The 11663-nt window shown below is 38.9% G+C and overlaps 2 protein-coding genes across 2 annotated transcripts in view; both read left to right on the plus strand.

Moving 5' to 3' along the window:
* Window positions 1-423: 423 nt before the first annotated feature.
* On the plus strand, window positions 424-8371 carry LOC145463913 (uncharacterized). The gene is made up of 5 exons (XM_081447705.1): window positions 424-1210; window positions 3009-3065; window positions 3610-3790; window positions 4932-5068; window positions 7168-8371. The coding sequence occupies exons 1-5, from the start codon at window positions 1061-1063 to the stop codon at window positions 7261-7263; spliced, it is 621 nt and encodes a 206-aa protein (XP_081303831.1). The 5' UTR covers window positions 424-1060; the 3' UTR covers window positions 7264-8371.
* A 1616-nt stretch (window positions 8372-9987) lies between these two features.
* Window positions 9988-11663, plus strand: part of LOC145463820 (uncharacterized) — a 2398-nt gene continuing 722 nt past the window's right edge. The window contains exons 1-3 of the mRNA XM_081447615.1: window positions 9988-10345; window positions 10850-10906; window positions 11134-11370. Coding sequence (XP_081303741.1) covers window positions 10196-10345; window positions 10850-10906; window positions 11134-11370 — 444 coding nt within the window. The 5' untranslated portion in view covers window positions 9988-10195. The remainder of the gene's footprint in view (window positions 10346-10849; window positions 10907-11133; window positions 11371-11663) is intronic.

Genomic DNA, 11663 nt, shown 5'->3' on the forward strand with positions numbered 1-11663 from the left:
TGTAATCATTGACCCAGTCAGCTGCGCTGTAAAAACACCAGTTTACAATTCTTATGTTTTTTTATCCTCCTCTGATGGTCGACAGTTTATCATCAGAAAAACAGTGAAAGATAAACTTTCAAACTACTCCCAGCGCCTCCAAAAAAATGTTTACAGGTGTTCTTCTTCCTGGGCGACTCACCTCCTTCAATTCTCCTTCAATTCTGTTCAACGCATTTTGCCTTTCAATAGAACCGACAAGTTTGAATTAATAACGTAAGAAACTACACTCTGTCGCTATTTTTGTTTGATTGTCGTATCACACAGCGAAACGTTTTGGACGTTTCGCTATGTTTGTATGGGCAGTGACAGATCAGTTTTTGTTTAAGGTTCCAAGACGCCGAAATAGAAGAAATTACGACGCAGGTGGCCATGGTGGTCGACAAACTTGTTATTGAATTCATTTTATAATTATGCAATTCTTACAGCAATCCCGCATAATTCGTGTATTGTAATATATTTTCCTTTTCTTTATAATTACACCTCGCCGCGCGGTGTTCATCATTGCTGACAGGAAAAGCTTTTATTGTGACTGCGTAAAATTTAAATGAATGCAAACACCGAATCTGGAAGAAAGTATGAATTCTGCTGTGAAACGCTGCATGACACGGTTTGACGAAAACCCAAATTGAGGTTTTGCTTTTTTTTTCTGTAGCTGCACAATTCTGAAGGTGCTGGCAAAACAAAAGCTGACCAGTCAAGTGGTAATCACTTTGATAAACAATGGACGGATGGTTTCGGCGGAATTCAACTTTCAGTGTGTATTCAGATGCCTATTAGCGCCATTCCGTAGCTTTCGTACCATTGGTCGGCTCATTCTGTTTGGACTCGTGTGTTTATCTCCGTTTCTATGATACTGCACTGGACAAAAGTCTCTTGGGATAACCTTGATCAGGAGTCTTTTAAAATTGCTACCGCCCAAACAGTCCAGTTTCCGTAGGCAAACCACTGGAGCAGTTGTAAAACTCAGAGAAACCAAGGTTGACAGATTTATTGCTGCGTTCTTTAAGTTCTGCGAAAGATGTCCGGTGACGCTGAACCAGGAAAGGCGAAGGCAGCCGGGATCGTGTCCATTATCATTGCTATTCTGGCTCTGGGCAATTTGATATGCGGATTTATCAACGTGGCGCTTGGTGCGCCTGATGCTTCGGGTCTGTGGTCTGGATTCGGGGTATGTTATCAACAATTTTCGCTACACGAAGCTATCCCAACATCAAGATTCTTTCATCGATGTGTAACTTGAAAAAAAAGGGTCTTAAAAGTAGAACAACTTCAACTCCGAGCGAGGTCGAAATAAGCCATACCCTGAAACGTAGAATTGATTGCGTACTTACTTCAAAATGTGGCTAAAATTCATTTCTGAGTACTCTTAGACGCAAACTTGTCTGAATATAATCTGTGCCTGAAATCTTCTTAGCAGTTCAACCTCAATAGAACAGAAAATCAAGTAATATTCATTTCTCGTTTGTCGGGAATAAAAGCGTCTCTTTCTCGACCGCGCGAATTTGGCTCCGCATAAGTTGAAACCCTTTTTTCACTTGATTTGTGTAAACGTTATGTTCCTCGTAAAACCAGCTCGAGAAGCCTTCTTCGCTAAGCGCTTGTATGTATCGTTCCTTTGTTTTTCAGAATATTTTTTTCTCATATTGGCTAGCGGAAATCAGTAGCACGCCCATATTAAAACGATTGAACTCACACTGTGGTCGGCTTTCTCTTCAACCTTCGCAAAACGAGTGATTTTGAGCAGGCAAGAAAGAAGTGTAAACATTGAGGTATTTTAAAAAGAAAACCTCGTGTTTGGAGTTTAGAACTCCGTCGAAGAAAATTGCTGGGTTCTGTTTATACTGAAGCATTCGTGTAGGTATGGTTACCAAAACAAAACATGAATAAATTGGATGAAAAGTGTTTTTTATTACTCTCGAGGGAATGTTAATTGGAAAGATTCCTGGCCTTTCTGTTGTACCAGGCCGTTTTATTTTTTATTTTTTATTTTTTTTTCAATATTTATTTTTATTCATTTATTTTATTTTTTTGGAATTTCAAAAGCTCACTATGGGCCGCTATTTGTTTTAAGGTCTCTCGATGATGTCTAACATAGCTTAACATGTCTGAATTACAACATAAATAGAGCGAGGCAGCGTCGGTTATCAATAAATTTCTCACAGTACGATCTTTTTTTTAAATAAGAATGTATATTTTTCATTTCCAGGTTGAATATTCTCGTTTTTCTTGTCAACACTGTTAGATTTCAGTCAAATAAAATGGATATGACCAGGAATTGAGCCATAACAAAAAAGAAGCTGTATGGTGTGTGCGTATAGTGTTGCATTGTGCACGTCCCTTATAACGCTCCACCCTACGCAATTTTGATCAATCTTTATCGGTTTGTTTGGCTAGTTTTCACTTTCGTTTGAAAAGAAACGAATTTACGATCCTTTTCTAGGGTGAGATAAAACTCATTTGAAACGTTATTTGATTTTATTGCATTTTATTTTCCATCAACGCGGCAAAAATGTGCTTAACAAAATCTCATCGTTGCTTGGGAATATTCTTAACATATTCGTAAAATTTTGCTTCTTTCAGCTTCCATTTTCTTATAAAAATTATTCCTATTAAAAAGACTGTATTTAACTAAATTTTAAATGTGCAATATGTGAAAAAAGAACTCACATACTCCGCCAAAATCTGGAGAAGAAAACTGGTTAACCACAGTTGACTATAAGAGCAGATAAAAACCATTGACTGACTAATTGATTGATTAATCTGTTAATTGGCGGCCTCCTACGCAGGCGCAATCTGGGTTCGTCGCTCACTGCAGGAAACATTGTGCGACGAATTGAATCCAAAGCAAGTTTGCGTAGCAGGCCAATCACTAGTCCTTGCATGGTTCCTATTTTTGTTGTTGTTGCTTTTGTTTTTATGCAGTTTAATGATTTCTATACATTGTTTTTGTTGTTGTTTTTTTGCAGCAAATGCTTGTTGCTATTTTGGGAATCGTGACGTGGATCAAACTAAGCAAGGCAGTGGTATGTAGAAGAAACATTTTTTTCCCATTCGCTCCATTTCTTTTTTTTATCTTTTTTTTTCCTTTAAAGCGGCTCAGCTACGAACGTTGTTTGTACCGACTTTGCTCATGCAACAAGATAAGCCACCGAGGCAACCTTTTTCAGATGGAATATGTTCAGTAAAACAAGGTTTCCTACCCTATATTCACAAATGACTTCTAAGACTTGGCTCGATTACCAGCCTCTGCTCAAGAAAGGAGCCCGCACTCCCTGAGCAGCGGAAATCGAGCCCATACTAAGACTGTGATAGCAAAGTTCAGATGGACCATTCAATTCTGGACAATTGCAAACCTGTTAACAAGCCGGCTCGCTTTCAAAATTTGACAAAATTGAAATGTGTAAAATAATTGTTTTACTCCCGTTTTAGTCCATTTACATTTTAAAAAGTCTTTTGCCATCTGTTCAAAAAAACACACATGGAATACCTTCCTTGCCGTCCTTAATTAAACGGTATAATCTACTGATTATCCGTGCATTAACCTGTAATTACGTGTTTAATTTGTAGTTTGTGGCCCACTTGGTATTTGGCATTATTTGGCTGATCGTAACCATTGTTCAAGTAGTTGTCTGTCTTATTGCCTGGTTGGTCTGGTATGTAATTCGAAAAGTGGTGGAAGAAAAATGCGAACAAGATGAATATTACGATCGTTGTGTTTGCAATGCTGACGAAAATATTCCATTTACTGGTAAGAAAAAATAGCCTTTTCATATAATCGAAAAATTCCGAAAAATAAAGTTCAACGAACGATAGTTCTATCTCATTTGTTTTGTTTTTATCAGCCTAAGGAGTCTTTAAATATTAGAGTAGCCTTCTTAGTTTACGATTTTGTTTTAGAGCATGCGTGCGAGCTTACAGCGAAGACCCGCCACCTCCCATTCCCCTCGCGAATTTGCCATTGAATTGATTTTAGTCGACCGTTATTTTTCAATATTACTGCGCTATCCAGCCTCAAATCGAACGCGACCGAACCTAATTGAACTCAATCACACATCTGATTGCTCAAAATTTTTTGGTGAGAGTTCGATTGTGTTCGATTACCGAACCCAATTGAACCCAATCACGTGACTGGTGTTCGATTAAGTTTGAATCTATCTGTCTTAAAGCTGTGTTCATGATTTGAGTAAACGTGTTTCAAGGAAACATGTTTCGCCTCAACATGTTTGTTATTGCGTTGTTCACATCAGATGACGGTTTCAAACACGTTTTATCCATGGTTGTGTAATTTATGCTGTTTCATGTTACTCGCATTTGTCATTAAGGTTTTGCGGCAGTGTCCTCCCAAATATCCTACTTTCTACCCATCGCCGATAATTGCCGTTGTATTTCTTCATCGGCCCATGTTTCAACTAGACACTTGGCCTCATAATAGCCCCAATTTTGGTTCTTTTCGGCACTCGCCTCCTCTCCGCATCCATCCGCCATTTTGAACGTGTTTGGTCTGGTGAACACAGCTTTATGTAATAAAGAAAAGCGACGTCTATTTAACAGATATATCACAAACGCACTTCTAAAGAACTGTTCTATAATAAACATCGATCCGGAATAAACTTTAATCACTACAACGATGAACATAACTGGTTTTGAGTGGCCGTGTAAACGGGGTAAACTTATAAATGGTTATAAAGGTTGGGAACTCAGAATGTGGTCGTTGGCCGCATTAACGGGGTGGCCACATTGACGGAATTTTCTTTCCCCGGGCCAAAAAGGTGACCGTAAGTAAGCTTCCACTGTAGTTATAAGGAGAAAGGAGGCAGTCCGCCATAACTTAAGTAGTAACATATGTGATGTCTTTTAAACTTTACTCATTCGAATTTATTTCAACACAGTGCACAACTGCAGCGACATCAAAGTGATCGAGTCCTGTTTTATTGCCATGGTGATCCTCAATGCGCTCCTTACCTGTCTTATTTTTGCTGCTACAATCATTGGGTGTTGCGGGACCTGCTGCGCCAAACAAGCCACTGTAAGTAGCGCAATATACGTAAGATAGCGTAACGCTTACACTATAGAAACAACGTCATTCAGCGTGCACACTCTATTGCTTTGTAAGAATATTGTTTTTCCGATCAAGGCTGAATACTCTTATTTTTCTGCTGATTTTAGGTTGAAAAAATCTTGTGAATATTGTTACGGCATATGACATATCGGTTTTTGAATGTATTTGGTGTCTGGATGGTGTTGAAGTAATTTGGAGCCAGCTGCAGGCATTATAGCCTGATATCACGCACATATCTTCTTACAGGAATGGTTATTGGCATCGAACAAACGGCTAATGCTGTTTTTGTTGCTTTTTGGCTAGTTTTGCTGTTTAGGGAAGGAAAAATTTTATACGGTTTAGTTTAAAACGTATAACTGTATTGCATTTACACATTTTTATCACACGTTACATTCTTTTCGGTTTTATTCTTAAAATATAATATTCTTAAAATTTCGCCAATTTCAGCCTCAATGTTCTTTTAAAACATATTATTATATAAAATAAGAGTGTAAAACAAGACAATTTTCTTTTGCGTACCTCAAGAAGACTGTAGTATAGAACGCATGCGCAGTACTTACTGATTTACTGTGCTCAGGGTGCGGGGCCCGTTTTTCGAAAGCTCCAGAAACCTTTTAAGTCGGCAAAGTCATTTTTAGTTAATCTGTACCTAAAAAGACCTGAAACTTCTTGTGTGAAAGGAACTCCTGTTCATATTATAAATATGTAAATAAAACAGCTCTGTAATCATAAGGCTTTTGCTGTGGCTTTCCGGGTACGAAAACTTTTCGGGACCTTCAAAATTCGAGAAACGAGCCCTTTTTCTATGGCCTTTTTCTCTGGATAGTGGACCAAAAAGGAAATATTTTACCCGGGCACTAACGACCTCTAAAGAAGTTTCTTGTAAAGCGGGATTTGTTGCATAAAATTCTTAACCTCGAATAATTATGTGTTTCGTAAATTAAATTAAAATAATAATAATAATGCTAGACTATAAATGTGAAAATGTATGCGGTGAGTGTCGCTTCGGCGAAAAGCGAAAGTTCCGTTTGGGAAATCAATGAAAACGCCAGATTTCATTATGATCTTGCATGTGAGCTTTCTACTACGGACTAACAAAAAAAATCAATAGGCAATGCCATCCTGAAAGCTACAAAAGCCACAGAATTGCAAAATATCACAATATTAATTGAACTCAACAACGTACAGCACAGGGAAACATGTGACAGAAACATGCGACAAAGCAACTGAATGAAGAAGTAAAGATTCAAATTAAACAGATGCAGTATTCTTTCAGAAAATAAAAGCAGTTTTCCAGCACAAAATTAGACTTACCGTTTTAGGAACGTTGGTTGGCTTACATTTTATACTCTGATTCAGAGAAGTTGATCGATACCGGGCTCTTCCTCGTTTCATCACAGTTGTTGTGTTGATGACGACAATTAAGCGCTAAACCGTGAACAAGTGAGCCCTTGTTTCATTTGGCTTGCCGTTGACCCATTACGCTCTTCCCGGCCTCTACCAATCGCTGCAATTTTCCAGACAAAGAGGAATTTTTACGAAGAATATTTCAGAAGATTTAAAAACTCTGTCTCGCTCGCTTTGCACACGTGTTTCACTCAACTCAAAAAGGGAACACCGTGCCAAACTTTTCGCGCCTTTAGATCAAAAAAGCACTTAAAATGACTGGCCCTAAGGGAGACAGGAGTTTTGTCTCCTTGAGACCCTCAATGTTTCCCGTGAGGTCAGTCATTAGGTGTTTAACGTCCTCATCATCAAGTTAAGTCAAGAAATGATAAAAAATTACTCTATTCGCAATTGCTGGATGCGAGATGGTTAAAACAAACACGGAGCTTCACTCACATTCAAAAATCCCTCCTCTTTCAGTTACTTAGAGTACCTTACTAATATAGAGGTTTTGTTTCTTATGGTATTAGTAAGGTAGTTAGTTTTACTTTCGGATGAAGAGCCATTTTATCTTTTGTGGAAATGCCGAAATAAAGTCGTCATTATTATTATTATTATTATTATTATTATTATTATTATTATTTATTAAACAATGACACATTATGACAATATTTTCACAGACAACCAACGTGGTCGTGGTAGCGCAGCCGGGAATGGTGATGCAGCACACCTCGATACAACAAGAAACCGCTCCAGAATACCCTGCCAAGTACTAGAGGTTTCGTCTACGATTTTATGCCTTTCAAGGCAAATCGTATTAAAAATAACCGAAGAAAACAAGAACACATTTTCAAGAGTGGCACATAAACTTGCACATGACATACGTTCAAATAGACTGCTTACGATACAGAGCTTGTCTCTAGACCTCACTATCAAGCTGAATTTCAGTAATATATCGAAACTGACCTATTATATTGACACACATAAATGCATGCTACAAAAATCAAAAATGATGCACATTCCGGGAACAAGTGACATTTTCGGCATGTGGTCTTCCTTGAAGGAGAGGCTGCTAAGTATAGCATGACGTCAAAGCGTCGGAATGGTCTCCAGTGTTCTCTCTGTTTCCTGATTGGATACAAAGAGTCCGAAATTTTTGTGTACTGACGGGTGTTTGCCAAAAGTGGCACTTGTTCCCCATTCGTAAACAAACATTACATTTTCATTTCCACTGTGCATGCTTTTAGAGTGATATCAGTGTGAATTATTTTAAGGCGATTGTTCTGTAAAGTTCGCACGTGATGACAGTGTATCAAACTAACAGCTCATAACAGCAGGGCTAATCCATTTTATATATTCAGAGACAACCTTTGCTGAAAGGCCCTCGACGTTCTCTACCCCCAAGATACTTCACAATAGTTGAACACATTTATTTCACAGCAAATTTATACAATGATTATCAGTTGAGTAAGGCGCGACGGAGATTTTGTGACGTTGCTACGGACAACTTTCCTCGTTTCCAATGGTAACAACACCGTCGCCTGCAATTTCGCGCGCTCTGCTACCAAGAACGTCAAAGGTCGACAAGTTGCCACTGGAAACGGAGCCAGTTGCCCGTGACAGCAACACCATTTTAACGATAAAACCTGGTCATCAAATAATCGTAGTTTGTTACATATTTGTTCTGGCTCACTATTTCTTGAACCTGTCTGTACATGTGATTGCATTCATAGAAACAGAGTATTCAACCAATCAATGTTGCTTGGTAGCAACTCTTTTCTTTATATATCTGTACGTTACTCAGCTCTTTTCTAAGTACACTATTTTTGCGGATAGATGTGAATATTTTGTTTGACAATAAAGGGAAAAGTATTGCACACATTTGTACGAAGGATATTAGTTGAGACTGATCATGACTCGTCTTGATGTGTATGGCTGTATCACTCCAAAAACAATAGCCGTATCTACTTCTTTCTCAGGGCCTTTCTCTCGACCCCGAGAAAGAGGTTGCCGTTATGAGTAATCTAAGAACACTACCACCGAGAGCCTTCTCCTCCTCAAGGGCGTAGTTAAGGGGGCCCGTGACCCCCCCTCCTTTTGTGAGCATTTTTAAGCAAACAACCTAGAACAGGTGTGGAGGGCAACATGACAATCTGGTGAGTACCCTTACTTTGGCACAGTGTAACTCTCCCACCCACCTCATTCGAAAAATCCTGGCTACGCCTCTGCTCCTGTTAAGTCCACTTAGGCCCCGGAGGTGGGTACTTCCATCGGTACCTACGTGAACGGGTCAAATTAATTTCGTTTCTGTAACATCCGGAGTTGACGGAGTTAACCTAAGGTTCAGTTTTAACAGATCATTTTTTACCAGATCACACTTGTAGTAGCAATTTGGGGAACTAGGCCGCAAAATTGGAGTTGATATTCCCCCCGTGTATACAAGCCGAAACTCGGACACGAGATCAAACCAAAAGAAAAGAAGCCGCCTATCACCCAGCAACGCGTTGTTTACGACTACAAGTGTGGTTTGTGCGATGCAAACTATTTCGGGTATACGTGCCGACACCTCTATCAGCGCGTTGAGGAACACAAAGGATCGTCTTCAATCGGAATCACATAAAAGAGCAACATGGAACAATCCCAAATGACATATATCGTGATTTTAAGATCTTAATTTGAGAAAGTGCCAAAGTAAATTCGACTGCCTGATCTACGAAATGCTCTATAAAGGAGCTTAAGCCAACTTTGAACAAACAGTCAAATTCAATCCGTGCAAAGTTATTGATATAATTTTTTTATAGTATTTTTATTATTTTCACACTTACATTTTAGCGCTTGTATTTACATATTTTATTGTTGAACATTCTCACGCCCTAATTTGTACTTATATATGTATATTTCATTCACTTTCACTACAACTTGAAAATGATCTCAGGGAGATCGAAACGTCGTTTTTATCGCTAGTTTTTATTCTGAAATGTGTTTCAAAAAACTACTTATAAGTATTCATATATCGGCTGTTAAACCCATAAAAATGAACAATAACCCATTTTAACTTCCACGCATCATTGACATACAAAAAAAGCTCAGCGCACGCCTATAATGCTTAAAAACTGAAGCAACGAAAACGTAAAATCCGTTATTTAAACTAAAAATTCTGGATAACTAAGAGTCACTATGGTAGAAATTTGTGTAGAGAACGTTTCTGGAACTTAACTACTCATCTGTATCTATCCTTTTTGATGAAGCAATTACCAGTCAGGCAGAATCTGCAACTACGAATGAATCTTATGCACTTTGCCGAAGCCATGCTTGCTGGAAAACGCTTGCCTAAAAAGCGCTGCATTTAAAGCATCATAAACTTAAAAAATCATTGAATCGTTAACTTCCTCAAATTAGAATACTCTGCCGATAAAATATGAAGCCTTCCTTTGGAGATTGTCTTTTGAGACTGAATACCAATTTCCCCACCTCTCCCCCAAGAGGAAATTTATCGAGACTGAAATCGCGCGCCAAAATGACTGACGACACCATTCAAAAGGGCAACTTGACGACAACTCAAGGAAATTAACTCATGCTAATCGGTTGCCCTGGGAGTTTCACAGTCTTTGGCGTATATTCCGAACCAACATATTCACACTTTAACTTGAATTATTTCTAGTTGGGCTTTTAAATTTATCGTGCTCAGCTAACCACCTTTTTGCGACAATGACGGAGCTAGTCGAGCCAGGAAAGGCAAAGGCGGCTGGCATCGTGTCAGTTCTTCTCGGAGTAGTTGCATTTGCCGACATTGTAAGTGGCCTTATTTATGCCAGCATGGGAGGAATTGACGGATCAGGCCTTTGGACGGGATTTGGGGTATGTCGTAGTTTAAAGTAAGCTGTTTATTTGTCAGAGGAAAATGACTTAAAGCTTATAAATCTTGTAAAGCAACCGCGGACAACTACTTTCACCAATGAAACTACAAGAAAAATGCATTTAACATCCAAAGTATGACCTGTTGAAATGACAACTAGTGCATTGGGCCTAGCTAGTAATTTAGGTCAGACCGAAATTTAGCTAAACTCGGCTTCACTGCAAAGTATAAGCTTACTTTGAAAACGTCAACTGGCCGGCTTATTTTGCTTCTAGCCAGCTCAATGGTGAAAAAAATGTGCTAAGAATATCAATTCCTATATTTCTACCTACAATACCCCATCTCCTTCGTAGACAGAATCAGAATTAGTTTCATATCTTAGGAAGCTCACATTGTTAACGGAATTTTTTGGTTTTGTTTCGTGTTGTTGTTGTTAATTGTTTGGATCAATTTGATTTTCTTCGCTCGGCTGTTTAATATTTTCTTCTCTTTATATTCTGTCTTAGCTAGCACTTTGTGCTGTTCTTGGCTTACTGACGTGGTGGAAAAAATACAAGACAGCTGTGAGTTTTTAAGATTTTTTTTAATATTTCTGCATTATATTGCCTAAGCTTATGTTGGTTGCACAGAAAGGTGCAGTGATGTACACAGAAAACACGCACGTCGCTGAAATCCCATGAAATCCTATCAAATATGAAGAGATGAGCTGGCGACTAAGCCTAAGTTTTCGTTCAGTTTTTTGTTTTCTTCAGAGTCGTGGCTGACCTTACGTGGGCCTGTTTCTCTACAGATGGTATTTTTTCTCGTGTTGGACATCCTCTGGTTTATAGTGAGTGTGGCCGGGGTGATATTCACACTGTTTCTTTGGTTTTTATACCACATCTTCGTGTCAAGTAGTGTGACAGAAGCCAACTGCTCCATGAAAGATGCAGACACATGCTACTGTAAGCGAGAGGGGGAAGCGGACGTCGAATTCGATAGTGAGTGCGACCATTCTATAAATATGTGTGGGGAATATGTAACAGGGGTGATGTAGTTACGCCGGAGGAATTCGAAAACAGAGGTTTCACTCTGAAAACGCATCAAATATTTTCCGTCCACACTACGCCGGAGGAATTTAAAAACGCAACAATCACCGGTCATTTTGGATTTGTGTTCGAGGAAAACTCCGTCAGAGAAATCACATGATTATCGTGGCGCCATCGTTTTCAAAGAGCTCCCTTTTCAAAATGTTTTCCGTTTAAACGAAAATGAAAAGCCGGCCGGCGTTTTCACATTCCTCCGGTTCGAGGAGCGTTTTCGAAAAGCCACGCTTTTTTC

This window comes from Orbicella franksi, chromosome 12, assembly GCF_964199315.1.
Source record: "Orbicella franksi chromosome 12, jaOrbFran1.1, whole genome shotgun sequence".
NCBI classification, from domain to species: Eukaryota; Metazoa; Cnidaria; class Anthozoa; order Scleractinia; family Merulinidae; genus Orbicella; species Orbicella franksi.